Genomic DNA, 23,626 nt, shown 5'->3' on the forward strand with positions numbered 1-23,626 from the left:
CCCTCCCACTTGATCCCCAGGCTTCAGTACCACTGACAGTCCTGGGGGATGAGAGCAATAGAAACATGGAAATGGACAAAACGAATATACACATAAATTGAGAAAAGCATCTGCATGCTTGTGAATGAAGATTGGCTTGGATTTCACTGAGAAAAGTTTACAATTTTTTAACCATTTGACAGGAATTTGAATATTGTATAAATATCGTTCATACCGATTAATTTTCTGATGCTCACTCACTGGTTTTCGGAGGTCTGTATGGCCACAGATTTGACTGCTCAGTGGTTGACTGCAATTTAATGGGTTATAATAGAGACCAACCAGTTAGTCATAAAAATGAATTTTTTAAAAATACAAACACTAACATACCATTGTAAAGCAATTATACTCCAATAAAGATGTTAAAACAAACAAACAAACAAACCCAAAAAACGCTGTGTAATGAATTGAGTGAATTGTATGATCCAGTTAGTTTGGCTGAAATTCAGAAGCAAAATTAGAAAGACCGTGAGGTCGTTGAATTAATTGCTCAACCAGTAGAAAAACCAAAAGAGGGAAAACGACACTATACTTCTTTTATTTCCATAACGTCATCGAAACATAATTTTAGTAAAGTAATCCTGTTAAAACATTCTCTGGGATGCCCACTTTTGGTTGGGAAGGGGATGGTTTTAGATGCTTGCGTAGAATAACAAGCTTAGTGTCCAGGCAGCTGGGTGACGCAGGGCTGAAGCTGGAGCCCAGGGCGTGTCTCTGAGGACTTGGAGGTCCTGGGCAGTGTCCTTCCTTCCCAAGTGGGGCCCACTGCCTCCTGCTTCTCTCCCTCTCTTCCCTGCTGAGCTTATGCTCCCCTCTCTGCTGCTTCCTTTCTTTTGTATATTCTCATCCTTTGCTTTTCTGTCTTCTCTGTGGCCTGTGGTTTTGGGGGCCCTCTTTTTAAATTTTTTTATTTAGGTATAATTGACATAACGTTATATTGGTTTCAGGTGTACAGCATAGTGATTCAATATTTGTATAATTGGGGGCCCTCTTGAAAAAATGAAGCCAATACTCACTTGGAGAAGCAGTAAACAACCTGTTGGACAGGTAGAGTGTTGGGACTTTAAGAGATGAGAAGATGAGTGTCCAGAAACCAAGTCCCACGAAGGTGGTATGTTAACAGGCGAGGATGGTAGGGTACTATTGTGAGTCCCCATCTGCCTGCCAGAGTGCCTGGTACTTAGCACAGGCTGACACATGATACCAAATAAGCAAATTAGAAGAGCAACAGCCAACACACCAGACTTAGCAACACAGGATAGATTGGGGATAATATAAGTATTTTATTTCCCATTATAATAATGTAATTTATTAAGGAAAACTGAAATTTCACCTCTGTATTCCACTTTTAAAAGTAGATGGCCTGTTGTTTTACACTTTTTTCTACACGTGGTTTTTAACCTTTAAGAATATTTTTTACAGTTGTGATCAAACTCAATGTGTAATATTATATCTTGATGTTACATGCAGTGTGTGTGTGTATATTTATACACACACACACTCTCACGTACACGTACATTATAAACATTTGCCATGTTATAACTTATAAATTGGCAATCATTTTAATGGTTGTATAATCTTCCATTGACGAATGTTACATCATACTTTCTTAGCCATTCTCACATTGTTACCTGCTTGGGTAGTTTCCGGTTTTTTGCCATGATCTCAATGAGGCTCCAGTGAGTATCTTCCTGTGTGATACTTTTAGTATATAAATAACCATAAAGTTATGTTAACGCCCCAAAAGTAGACCTACTTCGTCAAGGGGTATCCACATTTTGACGTCAAATTGCTTCCTAGAATGGTTAGTTGGTGGGAGTTTATATTGGATTCACTGCATGGGAGAAGGTCTTTGTGCACTTATATCATAGTGACCCTTGGGGTCCCACACACCCCAGTACTGTGTCCTCACCAGTTTAGAAGAAGGAGTCGGCCCTACCTTGTAGCTGAGGAGGTTGTGAGGCAAAGCTCTGATCATGATAGCTAAATACAAATAGATAGCTAAAGAACAGCTATTCTGAAAAGCAGAGAAAACTCTAGAATTTTACAAATCCTGAAACTTGTTAGAGATGACTGGGAAATGATAAAAGCTCATTTAAACCTAGTGGCTATAATTTTGGTTCTAGGGAAATATTGGATGAAAACATCAAATACATGCACCTCTAAGCAGCAGGCCAGCCTAGAAGGTCTGGGGACAGTTTCTCCTTGATCCTTGGGCGTGTGATGAGATTATAGCATTTGATGGATGAAATTGATTCAGAAACACCTAAAGGAGAATTTTTAATCCGATGTTTCTTTAGCCAGTCATCTGATATTTTCTGCAGCCCTTTGATGCAATTAATGCTAATTGTGCCACCACGAGAGGCAAGAAAATCTTCAGATTCAATTGAAAGTAATTTGGATTCTTGATTTATGTTAGCAACTAGTTTTAATGTACACTTAAAAAGAAAGGAAATATGAGGGTTTTATTTAAACCCTTTGTCATAAATCCTGCTGCCTAATAGTTTTCGACTTTGGGAAATTTTTCTGATGAGAAATAAAACAAAGAAGTTACTAAGTTTCTTCCAGTTAGGGTAATCACTAACAGTGCTAGCGTTTCCAGACCTGTTTTTCTTGCAAAAATTAGCATAGTTTGCCAAGTGTTATTCATTTATTGACTGGAACGCATTTTTCTGTCCCTTCCTGCCCCACAACTTACATCTCTGCACTCTCCAGATACAGCAACTTTGGCAACAACTCTCATCACCCCTCGAGGCCTTCGTCTGGATCCAGTGTGCCCATCACCCTCACGTCACCTCTTTCACCTCCACAGGAGGCCGGGCTGGAAAGGTGGGTTTTAGAAGAAGCATGGTGATGAGTTCCCTGTCCTCAAGTGAAGGGAATCAGTTTGACTAAGAGGGCCCAAAGGAAAAGTGTAAATGAAAAGAATAAGCTGAAATATTTCCCTGTACAGAATATAGCCCAAAGGTAAGAATCTTTTCTGTCTCTTTCACACTGTGTACTAAGTAAATATTTTATTAGAGGTGATATTTTTTTGGTAATACTGTCTTACCTCCCTACATACTATAGATAGGTATACCAGTTTGTTCTAAAATATTTAAATGTGAATGTTTCTATTCACCTCTTAAAAACTGTTCTAGATTTTGTGTAAACCATGCAATTTGTCTTATGCACATCAGTTTTCACCTTTGAATGATTCATTGTATGTAAATCAGGAGGTGGTGGGCCTGTTAAGGTGTTGTGTAATTAATCCAGGACCTACCAGAAGAGAAACAAATTGTATGGGTCCATGGAAGGCATGTCAGTTGGCAAGAGTACTAATTAGACCACCAGAAATGAACTGATTATTACTCCTAGAAGCGACTGATTGCACAGGATGTGTTTACACGGGAAAGGTAAGACCTGTAATCTTAGAACAATTAAAAACAGGTACCCTTATTTGGCAAGAGTGCTGAGTTAGAGAAGACAGGCTAGGGTTCCAGCTCACTCAGTGGGAAGTTATTTAATCCCTGAGGGTAGATGCCCCTGTGCCAACCCTTACCTTAGAGGGTGGTTTTGATGAGCAGATGAAAAAGTACACATGAAAGCCTTGTGTGAACCCCACCATGTGGGTCCAGTGGGAAGTGACAATGTATGATGATGAGATATAACTTCCAGCAGCTCGTGATTGATCAGATATTGAGACATGAGCGATCCACAGAAGTCATTTGCCTCAAATCCTGAATTTAAAACAAATTCTACCTGTATTCCAAATTCAAATCGTCTCCTGTGCATTCTGAAGTGTGTTTTGCTGCACGCTTCTGGTGGTTGGGGGTTTGGTTGGGATACAGAGCCCCAGGAGGAAGGGCTGTCCAATGGGGTTTACCTGGCCACACATCACCTGTAATTTCTAAGATGGTGCATAAACCCCATGGTGTCAAAATCCCAGGTTCCACGGTCCAGTGTGGTCCTGCGCTGGGCATATTTGGACTCAGTTTGGTCTTGGTAATAAGGTAACAAGTTGATTACCCTGAAGACACTCTGCCCTTTACCCTAAGGCACCTCTTCTGGGATCAGCTGAGGTTGCCTGTGCTCCCAGAGAGGTCACCAGTAAAGATAACCCTTGTCCTAATAGATGTGAGATTTGGGGCTGAAGTGAGGAATATGAGAGTCTGACTGATGTCACATCACATACCTCGCACATGCTTGGCTGCCAGCTCCTCGGGAGCATAGTACCTGGGGCTGGGCTGTGGCAGAGTTGAAGTATCCAGGTGAATTATCCACTCATTGGTTGGAAAACAGTTTGGAGGTCCCTGAAGTTGAGAAGTTATAAGGATAGAAGGTCTGCAGGTTTCCCAAGCCCTGGCCTTTGGGGGACATTGTTCCCAGGTCCTAACAGGGAAGCCCCAGCCTCAGCCTACTGGAAACCCAGGTCCAGTTTGGGCTGTTCCAGGAGTGCAGGCCCCTGAAGGACTCCTGTCTGTGTCTCCTTCCCTGCTGGGGCTGGCTGAGTGTTCCCTGGGGTTGCTGGGGGATTAAACGAGGGAGGAAGGGGCTGGTTTGCAGAGCGGATTCAGTGCCCTGGGGGGAGGCTGGTCTTCATCCTAAGGCCCTGGGGCTTTAGGGTTTTGAAGCAACTGGTGATGCTCTCTAATTTGTCACAGTGCAGAAGGAGCCAGCGGGGCGAGGCTGCAGAGACAGGGACCGCCAGAAGCTGCCTCTGAGTCTTGAGAGAGGTGACCATGACCAAGAAGGGCAGAGGCCTTGGGGCTTGAGAGGATCAGTGGGTTGGCTGCTGCCGGGAGGGTGGGAGCAGGGGAAGCAAAGTGAGGGTTCAGGCTTGTGGGAGCCTGTGGGTGTTAGAAACAAGGAACTGAGGTAGAAGATACTGGAAGAGAAGCAAATCGAGGATGGAGATGTTCATCTTGGGGCACGCAAGGCCTGAGGGGTCTGTCTGACACCTAGGGAGATGCTCCAGGAGCTGAGGAGGTGAGAACTCAGTGGTCCTCGGCTTGAAGAAGGCACCGGGTTAAAATCCCTTAGAGGGAGCCTGCACGCTGAGACCCAGTCACTGGGGACAGCAGGGGCCCATCCTGTTCTCTCTTACTGTGCACTTCCACCATAGGAAATTCATTACATCCACTGTATCCACTAGCAAGGAAAGCTTCAAAGAGTTTCCTACTTCCTTTCCATTTGCATGATTTTTTCAACTATCACCATCTGCGACTTTGAAAAACCATGTGATGGATCATTTGAAACATCAGATGTGCCATTTCATTAAGGCCAGGAAGCCACCAGGCCGGGCTGCATCATCACTTCTTACTCTCACCTTGCTAGCTTATATTTTGTGACTATTAAAAAAAAAAAAAGAAAAAGAAAAATCAGAGGGGCCCCCACTCCAAATCATGTTTGTATACTACCACCCAAGCATATTATGTCAGTTGTATTTATGATAATTATATTTTCATACAGTTTATTTATTTTCTTTTTCCTATTTAATAGCTGGATTCTTTGGATGTCACCCATAATATATTTTTACATTTACAAATATTTTCTGCCTTATTAAGATACATGATTGTTTTTACCGAGGTATATACTTCAACAGAGTTTGTAAGATTTATCATTGAGGTGTTTTATAATACCCATAATTATTGAAACCAAAAAGAAAACTCTTAGGAAAAACATTGAGCTATTATGCACAATTGCAAATTTGCAACGAGAGCCCACGTGTTCTGTCAGAACACTCCTGACGAATAAACAGCATGACAGGGCCCCATGCAGTACCGGGCAGTTCTAGAAATCCTTCCCTTGATTTGGAAGCAAGACTTACTTCTCTGAAGTCCTAGGAACATCAGGCCAACTAAAACACCCCTTCAGGCAGGTCAGCCCGATTTGGGACTACAGCTGGGCATCATTGTGAGTTTGGAGTTTTCCATCTTTTTCCCAAGCATATTAGTGTGTTGGATGTTAATAAAACTCGGAGTGATAAATCGACCTAGAAAGGAAGAACTGAAGAAACAATATATAAATTAAATCAAGGCAGGGGTATTAAAACGAATCCATCTCCACATCTCCTATTACAGCTTCGTTTATAGGGCTCTTTTGGAAACAGAGAGTGTAGCATTGATTTTCATGAAATTGCAACTTGAGTTGTGCCCAAACAAAACAAAATAAGAAAACCGGAACTATTTGCAAAAGCCCTCAGGGATACAAGATGCAACTGTCTAATGAAAGCAGACTTTTAAAATGCTTCAATTTTGAAAATGTGCTTTTTGAGTGGAAATGTTCTAAATATTTTCTTTTTAAAAGAAAACAAAATTGCAAGACTATTTGAACCATTCACGTTCAAATATTCAAATGAAACAAACGAGCAAACAATAATCACAGCACAGTCACTGTGGCTCTGGTCAGAGCTCATCCTCTCTCCATCCGTGTGGCGCCATCCCCATCTGGTGGCCTTTTCAGAAGTGGCAGCTGGAGGCTTGTCTGGTGTTGTGACAGCAGTTACGGAGGGAGTTTGGGGGAATGGTAAGTCTAGTGCCGGGTGTTGAAGGTGCTTTGAGGCGGGTCAGTCTTTGTGCTGGGGCCAGGAAGTAAGTGCTCTGGGAATGAGGCCCCCCCTGCGCTGTGAGCTGGGGTGGGGGGCGTGAGCAGGTGAAGATGCTGAGAGCTCAGTGGGTACACCTTGGAGATTTTAGGAGGCCAGGGAGGACTTCCCTGTAGACCTGTCAGTATGTGCCATAAGCATTGACTCTGCTCTCTTTCCCCCTTACGATAGTGCTGTTTTCTACTGTAAATGGCAATCACCTGCCTGTTTTACAGACTAATGTCAGGAGTCCTTAGAAGTTTGGGAATTGTCTGCCTTGTATACTCGTCCCAGCAGAGTTTTTCTGACTTCCTGGAAGACTATAAGCCCAGATATTAGTAGTGACACTTCCTTTGGGAATAAATGGATAATAAGGGATGAATGAAGGAAGCAACTTTAAATTCTGTTGTATTCCTGTGTATATGGGCTTAGCATGTATTGTATACACAGTGTAACATTTGAAAGGTGTGAAGGGGTGCACAGTGCAAGTGAAGCTTCCTCCTACCCAGAAGCAACCACTCCTAGCAATTTCTTATGTGTGCTTCCAGAGATATTTTACGTTAATATCAGCATATTTGTGTTTAATATAGCTTTACACAAGTAGTAACACACTACACAAACTACTCTGCATCTGGCTTTTTCACTTAAGAATATATCTAGGTTCTTTTTCCATAGCAATACTTGTAGCTTTTGCATTCTTTTTAATACTTTGTTCTCTGGGTGCTTCTTCATATACCTAGTCCTGTAATGATGGGCCCTAATCTTTTGCTATTACAAATGATACTGCAGTGTAATCTTTGTCCATGTGTGTTTTTATCCATGTGTCTTTTTGTCCATGTGTCATTTTGCACATGTGTGTTTATCTCTAGGATAAAAGCCCAGAAATAGATTTAGTAAGTCAAGTTTTTGTATTTCTAAAATTTTGATTGATTTTTGCCAAGTTGCTCTTCGTGAAGATTGTACCAGTTTTGGTTCTCAACCACAGGTGTGTGAGAGAGCTTGTTTTCCCACACCCCTGCCAAAGAGGTGTCATTCAACTATTCAACCATTTTCCCCCAGTAGTGAAGAGTTGTGTGTCAATAACATTTAAATTTGTATTTCTTATTAGGAATGTGGTTGAGAATGATTTCATATGTCCAGGTACCTTTCCTTTTCTGTGAATTTTTGGTTCATGATCACTGTGTTCTTTTTCTTATTGAGGTATACAGGTTCTTTATAAACTGCAATAGGTGAAGCACTTATTTTCCTCAGTCGTTGGTCTTTTTACAACATTTATGGTGTTTTTACCATGAAGAATGGTTTAAATTTTGGAGTCAAGTTCATTAATCTTTTCTCTCTTCTGGGTTTAGTGTTCCTCATGAGGACAGCCTTTTCTCCCATGGTTTCTTCTATTATTTCTATAGCTAACAGTTTTCACATGGAAATATTTTATCTATCTGGAAGTTATTTTGGCATATGGTATGAGGCAGAGATCCAAGTTACATTTTTTCACTTGTTTGAGTACCATCTAGTGAACAATCCATCATTTCTCTATCGATTTGTCATATACCAACAGGAATATGGGCTCGTTTATGTGTCTGTGCAAGCTGTTCCCATAGGAGCATTTCCCATCTCCTCTGGTGCCCACCTTCTCGGATGGATCAATTGTTTGAGGCCGTCAGGAGCCCCCCTTCCTCCCAGTTTTTGGAGTATGACTGTATCATGTGCTACCTTGAGATAGTCCGTTATTTTTGTCGTATGCTGTTGTGGGGTTTTGTATGGTGGTTGACTGTGCTGGAATAAAGAGAACGGGAACATCTGGGGAAGCTGGGACCAAGCAGCTAGGATGAGGAGAGTGGGAGCCTGCTGTACTGAGCTCAAGCCCCCCTCACTTCCTGTGACCCCCCTAGGACACCTGTCCCTAACACTGATATGGTAACTCCTCCCTCTGAATGAAGGTCTCCGTTTCCATGCATTTCCTGCCTATCTTCAGTTACTTTCACTCTTGTAGTTCTTAGCTACTTGCAGGCCCAGTGACCATTGCCCCGAGTATAATTTGCTGCTACCTGTGTCTCCCTCATCCTGATTTCCTCCTCCACATGGACTGCTCTGTATGGGTGTCTGGGTGCTTGTGTCTTTCTGTTCTAGTCTGCTTTGGCCTTTATTATTTCTGGCCTTTGCTAGTGTCTACGTATGCCTTGAGGTTCTACTTGTCTGGTTTTCAAATCACTGCTTTTTCCAAATATATGATCCATGTATTTTTCTGGATCCCAAGCACTTGCTGGCTGTGTTCCATCTCTTGATCTACACAGTACCTTTTCAAACATTCTGTCAGTAGAGTGGAGAGCTCCATTGTCCAATGGACTCTTAGTTAAATTTTTATTTTTAATTTATTTTTTTGAAGTTTTGAATTTTATTTATTTTTTTTATACAGCAGGTTCTTATTAGACTGGGATTGACATATATACACTAATATGTATAAAATGGGTAACTAACTTATTTTTAATTTAAATTGCTCAAAGTAGATTTTTAAAAAATATCAGAGAAAATCCTGATTAGCATGTAAAATGGGATAAAAGGCATTGCCTTTCTTTGTGATCACAGTTAATGGCGTAGAGCCCACAACGGCCAACAGAAGGAAAACGATACCAACAGGGACAGATTCCCTACGGTTCAAACCAAGAAGCTGTGTAGCTGTGTGCTCCTGGTGCTGTGCACCAAGTAAATTTCCTGCTCACCTGCTGCTAGTTCCTGATAGCAATCTTGTTACAAACAGTGAGTTCCTGGAAGGCACAGTGTGGTCCTGATTAATCCATTGTGTTACTTCCAAAGTGCACAAGAGGAGAAGCACTGGTCCACTGACGGAGTGAGTTTACAGTAGGGTCTGGCTCCCTGATGGCAGCTTCATACAGTGACTGTGGGCATCAGGGGACCTGGGCTCTGCGGTAGCCCACGTGGGTTTTAGATCCGACTTCTTCTCACCGTTCCTACTACCATAGATTTAGTCTGAGATCTGTGTCATGCCTGGACTATGTAGTGCAGTGATGTATGTCTTCCATCCTTTCTGAAATATGGATCTGACATTTCCTGCTTAGAAACCTTGAGTGCCTCCCACTACCTAACCTGATGAACATCCTCTCTAGGATCTCTCGCGTTTGGGTCCTGCATGCACCTTGCAGCTTCATCAGCCATCAGTGTCCCCATCCTCACTGTACTGCAACCTCACAGAAGTGCTACCAGGCTCTCCTGAGGCCCCTTCCTTCCATATTTGCTCTGTCCTCTGACCAGCCTCCTCCTCTCTTCCTTCAGTCAATTCCTTCTCATCCTCCAAGATCCAAGTAGGTGACATCTGTCTGTAAAACTCCTCTGACTTCCTCAGGAAGAATGAATTGTGACATTCTTATGGGTTCATATACCACAACTTAAGCTCTCAGCCCTTTGAATCGCTATGTGTTTATCCTTCTGTTTCTAAAATAAGGGTCACAAACGAACAGTGGTCTGAGGTGGTGAACCTGGGTTCCACAAAGCCATGGGATAAAGATGGTTCACATTTCTGGAATGGCCATTTTTTTTTAAAGATTCAGGAGTCCTTAAGACAAGCAGGACTGGAGAATCCACGTACATGTAAATTGTAAAGATAAAAGTGTTTGCTTTTGCAGGGAAGCACTTTCTGCTCGTCCTATGTTCCTTTTTGTCAGCCTTTTGGCTGCTTCGCTATTGGGCGTCTCCTCTCTACATCTCTCCAGCATGAGATTCCCTATTCCTCCCTGCCCTGCCCCCTACCTCTTTGTCAAATAACCAGGGGAACAAATATATGAGCAGTTTTAATCTCTTCTCATCCTGTTTCCTTCCTTTGGAAAGTGGGGTTAGAATAGATTTTTTAATTTTTAATTTTATATTTTTGGCTGCGCTGTGCAGCTTGCAAGATCTTAGTTTCCCGATCAGGGATCAAACCTGGGCCCCTGGCAGTGAAAGCTCCAGGCCCTAACCACTGGACTGCCAGGGAATTCGCAGGAATAGATTTTTTTTTAATTAGACAATTCTCTCACCCTTTTTTACTTAAAGGGTATCTATAGCAACCTTAAGAGGTATATATTGTAATTCTGTTTGGAAGTGAGAACATTGTGTGTGTGTAAGAGAGGTAGGTGAGCTCTGTAACAAGGAAGTGCAAATATCACTCATCAAAATAGTGCAGGTAGAACAGCTACACCATAGAGCTGGAGACACTTAAGTTGTTCCGCGCTATAAACTGAGCCCTGCACCATCATCCCTGCTTGTGCACCTCTCCCAGTGGGACAGCCCCCGACGGCCAGGTTTCCAGTTGTCGTTGGCTACAGTGGTTTTGCACTGGCATTGTAAGAAGATCACAGAGAGAACATGGGTAGGAAGGATGGAGAAGATTTCTCCTTCAGAAAATATTTCTGGGTTCCTGGTCCCATTTCCCTGCTCCTTCCCACAAAGCCAGGCCACGAGTGAGTAAGCTTTACTATTATAGTAGAAGAGACTGGGTTTCTGGGTTGATTTTGGACAGTGTGTGTGTACACACACATATATAGATAGAAATACAGATAGATATCTAGTTAGATAGAGATAGAAACACACACCCCTTCCTACCCTTTTTCACTCTCTAGTCTTTAGTACAATGCTAGTGCAAAACCACGGTAGCCAGTGACAACTGGAAACCTGACTGTTAGGTGCTGTGAACGTGCGTGCGCGCATGCACACATGCACGCACACACGCACGCACCACACGCACATTACATACTCATCCATTTCATTCAGTGAGTATTTATCAGGTGCTCACAGTGTGCCATGAGTGCTGGCCTGGGAATCCAACATTGAGTAACTCAGACCCTGTCCCTGACTTCATCAAGCTTACACTCTAGTGGCAGAAACAGAAGGTAAGCAAAGCATCAGCAAATAGTATTGTGAAGCAGATGAACCGTCGTAGAAGAACTGGAGAAAGAGAGGCCATCAATGTGGGGAGCCTAGCACCGGTCCTCCATCCTCATGACTGACACCTCCAGTGAGAGGTCTGGGAAACTGAGTCACCAATATAAGGCAAATTGCACTTTGTCCCTAGGTTTGCCTGGTGGGAGGGTGGGGGTGGGGAAGGGAGGTAAAGAGGGAGATAAGAAAATAGAGTGATTCCACATCTTTCTTCAAGTCATGATCCTGAAGATCTGGAAGAGTTGGGAGATTGTGTTTGGAAGGCATTTGGTGTTCAGAGGAGAGGCGGGCATGCAGGGGAGGGGTAAGTTGGCCTGGAGTGGAGAGGAAGGGGGACGACTGGAAAGATGGGCTTCAGTTCAAGCCAGCAAGGCCCGGAAACTGCAGGACATAGGAGGGGCTGGTGGCAATCAGTGCTTTTGGAAGCTGCCAGGAGAATGGGTCAATTTTAAAGCCTAATTGAGCTGGACCTGTGACAGGAGAGGACTGACCTCCTTCTGGCTGGAGGACTCACTTGGTCTTGGACAGTAGGGTGGGAAGTAAGAGGGAACCGGCAAGAACTGCGGTATGCTTGGGCTCAGGGCCTGCAGAAGGGGCAGGTGGACAGGCTGAAGCATGATGCCAGCCAGGCCTGGAGGATGGCTTCATGCTTTATGCATGAGCCAGCACAGTCCGTGAGATAGCCCATGGGACCAGTCTCTACTGCAGCTGTGGGAGCCCTGCTGTTTCCTCCTGTGGCCGGGAAGCTCAGACCCGCACCAAAGTGGTGTGTGACAGGCTGGAGAAGGAGAGCAGGAGGAACCTTTAAATCCACATCCCCATCTTTGATGACAACTGTCTCCAGGATTGTAGCAGTGACGATGAAGAAAAGTTGCCAGTTTCTTGAGGCTGCCTCTGGGGCTTGCTCATTTCATCCTGAAAGCTGGGATGTGACCCTGAAGGTGTGAAAAATGTTCTGCCATTTTCTTGTTTCAAGGCAAGCGAAATGCCTTTTATAACCGGGCACAACCCAGAGTTACCTCTTGTCCTGTGATCATTAGATTGGGTCACCCCAGTTTCATAGCCAGGTTGTAAAGACAGCCATTCTGCATCATTGAATTGCCATTTTATTATTCTTATTGACCTCTAAGTCTTCATATTAAATTACCTACTTGTGAATTAAGTGATACTTTCAAATATCAATTTGTGAACTTAGTTTGGGTTTTGTTAATATTTAACCAGAGATTATAATTTTTTTGAATAAGAAATGTTGAAGATTTGCTCCTTTCACAAATTAGATTGTACTTAACTCAAACTTACCAAAGGAGCATTTATTTTTATTTATTTTATTTATTATTATTTTTTTTTGTGGTATGCGGGCCTCCCTCTGCTGTGGCCTCTCCCGTTGCGGAGCACAGGCTCCGGAGGCGCAGGCTCATTGGCCATGGCTCACGGGCCCAGCCGCTCCGCGGCATGTGGGATCCTCCCAGACCGGGGCGCGAACCCGGTTCCCCTGCATCGGCAGGCGGACGCGCAACCACTGCGCCACCAGGGAAGCCCAAGGAGCATTTATTTTTAAACAGCTTTTGCAGTATAATTGACATACAAAAAACTGCGCATAAGTTTTGACATATGTTTTGCCAGTGAAACTATTACCACAATTGAGATAATGCACAAGTTCATTACTCTTAAGCATTTTTTTCATGCCCTCTTGTGACTATGGCTGCCCCTCCCTATCCCCAAGCAGCCATGGGTCTGCCTTCTGTCATTATCGATTGGTTTGCATTTATAAGAATTTCATGTAAATGTAATCGTGCAGTAAGTACTCTTAGAGAGGGGTTGACTTCTTTCAATTAGTGTAATTGTTTTGAGACTCCTCTATTTTGTTGCATGTTTCAATAGTAAATACCTTTTTATTACTGAGTAGTACTCAGTTGTATGAATATACTACAATTTATCTGTTTACCTGTTGATGGACATTTGGGTTGCTTCCAGTTTGGGCTATGAATAGTTGTGTACAAGTCTTTGTATGGAAATTTGCTTTCATTTCTTTTGGATAACTACCTAAAAATAAAATGGCTCAGTCATATGGTAGGTGCATGTTTAGCTTTGTAAGTAATTGTTAAGCTATCTTCCAAAATGGTTGCATACCAGAATAATGTGGGCCTCATAAAATGAGATGAAATATCTTTCCTTCCTCTTCAACTTTCTAGAAGAGTTTGCATAGCATTAGTGTTATTTATTCCTTAAATATTTTTTAGAATTCACCAGGGAAGCTCTCTGGGAGTAGAGTTTTCTTCATAGGAAAGTTTTAAACTACAAATTCAATATCTTTAATAGATGTTTATCTGATATCAATCCACATCAGGTCATCTATTTCTTCTTGAGTGACTGTTAGGAGTTTTTGTCTTTCAAGGAACTTTTCCATTTCATCTAAGTTGTCAAATTTATTGGCGTAAAATTGTTCAAAATATGCCCCTATTATTCTTTTGATATCTCTTTCAATCCTAAAGTTCATAATTTTTGTCTTCTCTCTTCTTTTCCTGATCAGTCTGGCTAGAGGTTTATCAATTTTATTGATTTTAAAGAATCGGTTTTTGGTTTCACTTAATTGTCTAATATTTTTGTTTTATGTTTCATTGATTTCTACTCTCTGTATATCCTTTTTTTCTGCTTACTTTGGGTTAAATTTGCTCTTATTTTTCTGAGTTGGAAGATGATGCCATTGATTTGAGACTTATTGCCTTTTCTAATATAGGCATTTAGTGTTATAAATTTTCCTCTATGTATTGCTTTAGCTGCATCCCACAATTTTTTTTTTTTTTTTTTTTGTGGTACGTGGGCCTCTCACTGTTTTGGCCTCTCCCTTTGCGGAGCACAGGCTCCGGATGTGCAGGCTCAGCGGCCATGGCTCATGGGCCCAGCCGCTCCACGGCATGTGGGATCCTCCCAGACCGGGGCACGAACCCATGTCCCCTGCATCGGCAGGCGGACTTCCAACCGCTGCGCCACCAGGGAAGCCCATCCCACAAATTTTTAACATGTTGTGTTCTTATTTTCACTTAGTTCAAAATGCTTTTTAATTTCCCTTTTGATTTCTCCTTTATCCATGGGTTATTTCAAAGTATTTATTTAGCTTATAAATATTTGTGGATTTTTCAGATCTTTCTGTTATGGATTTCTAATTTAATAAAACTGGGGACAGAGAACATATTTTGTATGGCTTGAATCCTTTTAAATTTATGGAGCTTTATTTTATAGCCCAGAATATGGTCTCTTGTGGCAAATGTTCTGTGTGCATTTGAAAAGAATATGTATCCTGATATTATTGGGTAGAACATTTTATATGTTTTGTATTTAAATTGGGTGGAATTAGTTGTATATTTAAAGTGGGTTTTGTTTTGTTTTTGTAGACAGCATATTGTTAAGTCTTGCTTTTTTATTGAATCTGACCATCTCTGCCTTTTAATTGGGGGTGTTTGAGCATTTATATGTAATGTGATTATCAATTTGTGATTGATATATTGTTACTAATATTGTTACTATGCTTGCTTTAATCAATCTATAATCTTTTAAAGGTATTTAAATAATAATAAATATGCTTTGTATTTATCTATCTTATCTTTTCTATTGCTTTTTATTTCTTTGTGTAGATCCAGATGGCTATGTGGTGTCATTTATCTTCTGCTTGAAGGATTTTCTTTAACATTTCTTGTAGCGCAGGTATACTGATGGTGAATTCTTTCCATTTTTATATGTCTGAAAAGGTCTTTATTTCACCTTCATTTTAAAAAAATTATTTATTTATTTATTTGGTTGCACTGGGTCTTAGTTGCGGCAGGTGGGCTCTTTAGTTGTGGCATGTGAACTCTTAGTTGTGGCATGCATGTGGGATCTAGTTCCCTGACCAGGGATAGAACCTGGGTCCCCTGCATTGGGAGCAGAGTCTTATCCATTGTGCCACCAGGGAAGTCCCTCACCTTCCTTTTTGAAAGATATTTTTGCTGGGTAGAGAATTATAGATTGACAGGGTTTTTTTCTTTTAGTGATTTAAAGATGTTGCTCTACTTTCTTCTATCTTACATTGTTTCTGACAATAAACATTCTGTAATTTTTTTTGTACCTCTGCATGCAATGTGTCTTTTTTCCTCTGGCGGATAAAGAGATTCTCTCTTTATCATTGGTTTTAAAATTTTGATTTTGATATGCCTCCATATAGTTTTCTTGTGCTTGAGGCTTGTTCAGATTCTTGGGTCTATGGGTTATAGTTTTTATCAAAATGGGAAAATTTTCAATGCTTATTTCTTCAAATTTTGGGGGTACTTTTCACCTCTCCTTTCTTTTGATGACTTCAATTGCATATATATTGAGCAACTTGAAGTTTTACCAAAGTTTATGCGTGCTCTACTGATTTTTTCCAGTCTTTTTTCGCAATGTGTTTCATTTTGAATAGTTTCCATTTCTATGCCTTCAAGTTCACACTTTTTTTTTCTCAAGTATCAATCACCTTTACCACTGAATTCGTTTTTTAAATTGAAGTGTAATTGACATACAACATTATATTAGTTTCAGGTGTACAACATAATGATTCAACATTTGTGTACATTGCAAAAGGATCACACCATAAGTCTAATTATGATCTGTCAACATACAAAGTTACGATTGTTTTCTCTTGTGATGAGAACTTTTAAGATTTACTCTCTTAACAACTTTCAAATAGGAAGTACAGCATTATTGACTATAATTACATTCCTCTGACTTATTTATTTTATATCTGGAAGTTTGTACCTCTTAATACCTTTCACCTATTTTGTCTAACTCATAACACCCCCTTCTCTGGCAACCACCAATATGTTTTCTGTATCTATGAGTTTGTTTTGTTTGTTCATTTGTTTTGTTTTTTTTTAAGATTCCACATATGAATGAAATTATGTGATATTTGTCTTTCTCTGTCTGACTTATTTCACAAGGTCCTTCTGTGTTATCACAAATGTCAAGATTTTATTCTTTTTTATGCCTGAATAATATTCCATTGTGTATATATACCACATCTTCTTTATCCATTCATCCATCAGTGGACATTTAGGTTTCCACATCTTGACTATTGTAAATAATGATGCAATGAATATAGGGATTCATATATCTTTTCAAATTAGTGTTTTTGTTTTCTTTGGACAAATACCCAGAAGTGGAATTTTTGGGTCATATGGTAGTTCTGTTTTTAATTTTTTGAGGAACCTCCATACTGTTTTCCATAATGGCTGCACTAATTTATAGTCCTACCAACAGTGAACAAGGGTTCCCTTTTCTCCACATCCTTGCTAACACTTGTTATTTCTTGTCCTTTTGATAATAGCCATTCTGCCAGGTGTGAGGTGATATCTCACTGATGATTAGTAACATTGAGCATCTTTTCATGTCCCTCTTGGCCATCTTTATGCCTTCTTTGGAAAAATGTCTATTCAGATCATCTGAACTGGGCTCTTTTTTATACCTTTCATGTCTTAACATGTTCATAGTTTCTTTAACTTCTTGAATCTATGGACTATAGTCATAATAACTTTTAATGTTCTAGTCACCTAGTTCTATCATCTATGTCATTCCTGGATTGTTTTCAATTGATAGATTTTATTTCTTGTTTATGGGTTGTATTTTCTTCCTTGTTTGCCTGCCTGGTCATTTCTTAGTGGATGCCACACCTTGTAAATTATCTTTTTTTTTTGGATTCCTATAAATATTCTTGAGCTTTGTTCTACGATGTGATTCATTCAGAAAGTTTGATCCTTGGACTTCTCTGGTGGTCCAGTGGTTAAGAATCCATGCTTCCAATGCAGGGGGTGCGGGTTCAGTCCCTCGTCAGGGAACTAGGATCCCACATGCCATACAGTGTGGCCAAAAAAAAATAAAAAATAAAATAAAAGTTTGATCCTGCAGGCCTCATGTTTTTAGCTTTAGGCAGGACCAGAGCTATGTTTAGTCCAATAGTTTACTTCTTACAACTTTAACTGATGCTCCCTGACCCTTTGGCTTCTGCTTCTCTCAACTACATATTCTCTCACTGCTTTCCAGTTCAAAGTCCTGGACGCACTACTATGATTAGCTCGACTTTCTACACCAGAAGCCTCACACACCGCTAGACATCTTGCCTTTGGATGAGCTACCTTTGGGGCAGGAACCCACTCTGTATTCATTAGCTGTTGCCAGGGGCACAGGGTCCTATGCAAAAAACATTATCTCAGCAGGTCTTCATCATGTGTCTTCCCTTAGAGAATGGGCTGGGGATGTAGACACATATAGACTGACATATACAGATTACTCTGACTTGATACATCCTCATTATTCAGTATCTAATTGATTCATCAGGTGACTAGTCATGCAGCTCTTCTAAGTGCCAGGATGCAGAGATGAATGAGAAAATAAGATCTGGCCCAGAAACGTAGACTGCAAGAGGAAATATACTAACATATATGGAAATGATGAAGGCCAAATTTAGGGTAGTGGTCATTTTTAGGAAAGAAATGAAAAAAAATAAATATTTAAGCTGAGACATGTACTGTGGCAAGTACTGCAGGAATGGTACTTTACTAAGTACCTGTGGTGTGGGGACGGAAGGAATATAGGTCAATTTGGGGGCTCTGGCCTGATAGGCCTGTTTAAAAGCTCAGCTCTGCTACATCCTAAATTTAACTTAGCTGTGCCTCAATTTCCTCATCTATAAAGGAGGTAATAATAGAACTTAGTACAAGAAGTTGTAGGGATTAAAAGAGCCATTTTGTGTAAAATAATTGGCACACTGTATTGTCTCCATAAATGTTAACTATTATTATCAACCATATTTCAGTGCAATCGAGTTCCTGTTCCAGACGTCCCAGCAAGGGAGGCTTGAACCAGATGGGATTTCTGGGGCAGTTCCTGGAGACTTTTACGGCCAAGATTAAATACTGCAATTCCTCTCACTCAGAGTATATCATCCACTCCCTTGCAAAATCTCTCTGGCCTCTGGCCACCTGCGTTCTTATGTGGCTTCATTTGCTTGCAGCTGCCTTTGGTGTAACTTAGATGACTTCAACTTTCCAGGTGCATTCCGTGTGGCACGCAGTCCTAATGATGGACCCAGCTTGTAGCCATGATGGGAAGGTTCAGATCAAACCCACAGCCCACGCTGGCCCCTGAGGCTGGGAACCTCAGGCTGGAACAACCCTGCATCTATAGAGTTTAGACTCCCAACATAAAGTGATGTCTGTTCAGTGTCTACTGTGGCCCAGACGCTGTTCTAAGCAAACTCATGGGTACACTCTCATGTAAACCTAGTAGTACTTCATGAGTTGGAAGTATTATTATCTCCATTTTACAAGCATGTAAAGTGAGGCTCAGAGAGGTAAAATGACTGGGCATACTCAGGTTTTCTCAATCCAAAGCCTGTGCTTATTCCTTTACACCCTACCTTGTCCCCAGACTGGCCAAGATTAAACAGTGCAGCAACTTCCAATCACTACAGGCATTTTCCTGAAAGATTGAATATGAAAGATAAAAATCTGTTAAAGATGCCTTTATAAAGAGAAAAATTCACCATACTAGCTTGAATTTTGGTGTTTGGGTATTTTTTTTTTTTTAAGCAATGATTTTGGATATTCCCTTTGTATGGTTTGAATGCATTCCAGCATTGGTATTATAGGTAAGCTTATTTCCAGAAACAGGATTTATAGGGCCAGGGTTTATACTCTTACATGTTTGGCTTATCTAGGTAGAGGGAGATCTAGGGAAATTTAATTTATTAATATTATATATATAATTCTTTGTTCCCAGTATGACCAAAGTAGCTTACATGTTCATGAGACCCTTTAATTGCCCTTTTCTGCTACAGGAATCTGTGTTAGGGCACCCAAGAGAATGGATCTTGAATTGTAGAAGGCATTTGCTGCATTTTAGGAAAAGAGGAACCAGTCTTCATTGCTTTGCATTAGCAACTCACATCTCAGTTCTGAAAGGAAAGAGCCTCCACGTGTTGTTAACGCTGCCTGCCTGTGTGTTCACCAGTATACACTGGCCTCAGAGCCAACACGAGGTCTGCCTTTGCAGCGTCTCAGTGGACAGGGGATCATCTGCATTCCCCTTCCTTAGAGGCACCCAGGAAGGAATGACGGTATCCACTAGACAAGATTGAACACTTTTTACTTTCTCAAGTTCTAATACTATTCTAATTTTAAACAAGCTCCAATATTCTCATTTGAAACAAGGAAATGATGTTAATGAATGATATAGAGAAGCTTCACTGTGACCTCATTAGTATAGCCACTAATGACCCATTATTGAGTTACCATGCATGAAGTTTTCTTGAAACAAGGTGATATATTTAGAAGAACAAATTAAAGTCAGAAGCGTAAGGGGAAATGGCAAGGTCCTTATTTTGCTCCTCGCCCAAGAGCTTCTCTCTCCTCCCTCTGAAAAGAGAATGCAAGAGATGAAGCTGCTGATCCTTACGAAGACCACTACACAGGGCAGGCTGGGAGCTGAGCTAGAATCAGATTCGCCTAAGGTAATTGTCCTATGTAGGGTACCTTATTTTTTGCTTTTAAATTTTGTAATTGGACGTAACTTTTAATGTTCAGCTAGCTTGGGGCTTCAAAGATATTTTATATTAACTATAAGCTATTTGTCTACCCAAGGACTTTTGATTATTAAAGAGAAGTGGAATGAATTTTAAAAATGTATTCCAGGCTTACAGAAAATTGTAGATAATTACAGAAATTATAGAGCAATAAAGAACATTATATATAAAATTGAAGACTTCATCTCTTTTCTTCTTCCCTGGAGATGACCACTACCCTGAATTTGGTGTTTACCATTTCCATATATGTTTTTATATTTTTCTAAATATCATGTATCCCTAAATAGTGTGTGGTTTTGCTCTGCATGTATTTAAACTTCATAAAAATGATAGCATGCTGTTCATGTTCTTCAAACTACTTGTCACTCTCAATATATTGTGCTTTTGAGAATCATCCAGGTTAGTCCGTATCACTCTATTTCATTCATTTTCTCAAGTATAGAGTATTCCATTTGTAGATATTTATGCTGTTTCTAATTATTAACCATTAGCAGTACAAAACGGTGTAATATATTGTATTCTTGTACATGTCTTTCATCTTTACACATGCAAAGGTTACTCTCTAGTATAAACCTATATATTGCTGGATTGCAGGATATGCATATCTAAAAATGTATTAAGTTTCTCCAAAATGATTTTATCAACTTAGACTCCCAGAAGCAATATATAGGAGTTCTTGTTGTCTTGTTCTGTGGCAATGCTTAGTGTCATCAGGCGCTAATTTTTGTCGGTCTTCAACCTGAGAGGTGTGAAACAATATCTCACTATGGGTTCAGCTTACATTTCCTTTCCCTGATTTCTAGTGAAGATGAGTAGCATTCATATATTTATTGGCTATTTAATTTTCTTCTTCAGTGAAATGCCCATTATCTTTTGCTCATTTTTCCATTGCCCATTTTTCCACTGGGTAGTTTGTCTTTTTCATACTGATTTAGAGGCGTTCTCTTTGTATTGAGTTTACTAATACTTTGTGGCTTATATGTGTTACATACAGTTAGCTTCTCCCAGGCCGTGGCTTTTCTTTATCCTTAGTCTTTCAGTGTATACAAATTTTAAATTTTAACATATGCATATGTATTAAATTTTCCCTTTTTGATTGCCCTTTTGGGTTTCTTGTCTAAAAAAATTCTTTCCTATCCTAATATCTAGAAGTTGCAAAGTTTTGCTTTTTTACATTTTCACTTAAACTTCCTAGAATTTATTTTTGTGTCTGGTATGAGGAAGGACTAACTGTATTTTGTCTTATATAGCTAATAGTTGTCTCAGCACCATTTGTTAAATAGTTCATTTCCTTCCTGCTGATAAGTAATGACACATCTATCATGAATCAAGATTCCGTATGTGTATGAGCCTGTGTCATTCCATGTTTCTGTTCTTGCACCAAGACCACATTCACATTTGATCATTGTGGTTTTAGAATGGGCTTGATATACAGTGAGGCCAGTGATCCACTTTGTTCTTATTCAAAATTCTCTTGGTTATTCCTGGATCTCAGTTCCTCCATAAAAATTTTAGAGCCACCTTGTAATGTTCCATGGAAAATCCTTTTGGAATGTTGAATAAAATTGATTTGGAATTGTATAGATTGAAAAAGAATTGGCATTGGCATCTCAACTGTATTGAATCTTTCTATATGTGAATGTGATATAGTTATCATTTATTTGGGTCTTTTAACAAAGTTTTATAAATGTCTTTCATATAATTAAGTAATTCATAGTTACCTTGTGGTTAACTTGGTAAATTTTTGCTGATATATGAAAATACAATTTCTATTTGTACATTTTATATTGAGAAACCTTGCTAGACACTTATTAATTCTAATAACTTGTAGGGGTTTTTTTGGATTCTCTAGAAAGATGATATTATCTGCAAATAATGACATTGTATTTCTTTCCCTTCCTTATGCTTTTATTTGTTTTACTTATCTTAGTGTACCGACTAAGAATAACATCAAATACAGGCAATTCTGGGGGTATCCTTGTATCACTTCTAATGTTAAACTGCTCTGAATGTTTCAGCATTAAGAATGATGCTTACCATAGTTAAAAAATTTTTTTTTACTGAATACCCATTGTCAGGTTTAGAAAGCTCTCTTCTGTTCCTAAGAATAATGAATTTATTACATTCTTGCTTTTCAAATTGTTGAGTTGACCACTCATTATACTTTAGAAGCATCCTAAAAATTTTGATATATAGTCTTTTCATTATAATACTCTTTGAATGTTTTCTAATTTTCTTCTTTGACCTGAGTTAATTAGAAAGGTTTTAAATTTTTCCAATTATATGGATTTTTCAGATGTATCTTCTTGTTATTTGTTTTTAACTCAATTGCATTGTGGTTAGGAAAGTAGCCCACATGAAAACCAATTCTTGGCGTTCGTTCACGAGCTTGAACTTTGTCACAGGATTGACTGTCAGTTTTTGAATAGTTCCTGTGTATTTGAGAAGATTGCATTTTCTTTAATTTGGGGCACCAGGTTATATATGGTCATCTGCTAGGTTAAACTTATTAATCAAGTTAAACAAGTCTGTTACATTCATAACAATTTCTCTCAATCACTGTGTGAGTGGCATAGGAAACCCCTCCACTCTGATTGTGGATTAGATTTGGCTGTACATAACAGAAAAATAAATAGGTAACAGTATCTTAAATAAGATAGAAGTTACACAAGCTAGTCTGGACTTTGTTTATATGAAAGATAAATAAAATTCTATCTATGCCTACGGGTCCAAGGTGCTATAGTAGCTGCCTAGTGAGCCCAGAATATAGGTGTTACTGAACTTAGGTCTGGCTGCTCTCTGCTCAAAAGTCAATACTCAAGATTCAAGTGCTTTAGCAAAGGAAACCATAAACAAGATGAAAAGACAACCCTCAGAATGGGAGAAAATATTTGCAAATGAAGCAACTGACAAGGGATTAATTTCCAAAATATACAAACAGCTCATGCAGCTCAATATCAAAAAAACAAACAACCCAATCAAAAAAATGGGTGGAAGACCTAAATAGACATTTCTCCAAAGAAGAGATACAGATGGCCAACAAACCCATGAAAAGATGCTCAACATCACTAATCATTAGAGAAATGCAAATCACAACTACAATGAGGTATCACCTCACACCAGACAGAATGGCCATCATCAAAAAATCTATAAACAATAAATGCCGGAGAGGGTGTGGAGAAAAGGGAACCCTCTTCCACTGTTGGTGGGAATGTAAATTGATACAGTCACTATGGAGAACAGTATGGAGGTTCCTTAAAAACCTAAAAATAGAACTACCATGTGACCCAACAATCCCACTCCTGGGCATATACCTGGAGAAAACCATAATTCAAAAAGATACATGTACCCCAATGTTCATTGCAGCACTGTTTACAATAGCCAGGACATGGAAACAACCTAAATGTCCATCAGTAGAAGAGTGGATAAAGAAGATGTGGTACATATATACAATGCAATAGTACTCAGCCATAAAATGGAACAAAATTGTGCAATTTTCAGAAATG

The 23,626-nt window shown here is 39.9% G+C and overlaps 1 protein-coding gene across 14 annotated transcripts in view; it reads left to right on the forward strand.

Annotated features, from left to right (window-relative positions):
• FHOD3 (formin homology 2 domain containing 3) overlaps positions 1 to 23,626 on the forward strand; it is a 546,814-nt gene that overhangs the window by 363,711 nt on the left and 159,477 nt on the right. For all 14 annotated transcript variants that reach the window (XM_055080580.1, XM_055080572.1, XM_055080570.1 and 11 more), the window contains one exon: positions 2,755 to 2,868. In XM_055080580.1, coding sequence (XP_054936555.1) covers positions 2,755 to 2,868 — 114 coding nt within the window. The remainder of the gene's footprint in view (positions 1 to 2,754; positions 2,869 to 23,626) is intronic.

The sequence above is a fragment of the Physeter macrocephalus genome, chromosome 19 (assembly GCF_002837175.3).
Source record: "Physeter macrocephalus isolate SW-GA chromosome 19, ASM283717v5, whole genome shotgun sequence".
In the NCBI taxonomy this organism is placed as follows: Eukaryota; Metazoa; Chordata; class Mammalia; order Artiodactyla; family Physeteridae; genus Physeter; species Physeter macrocephalus.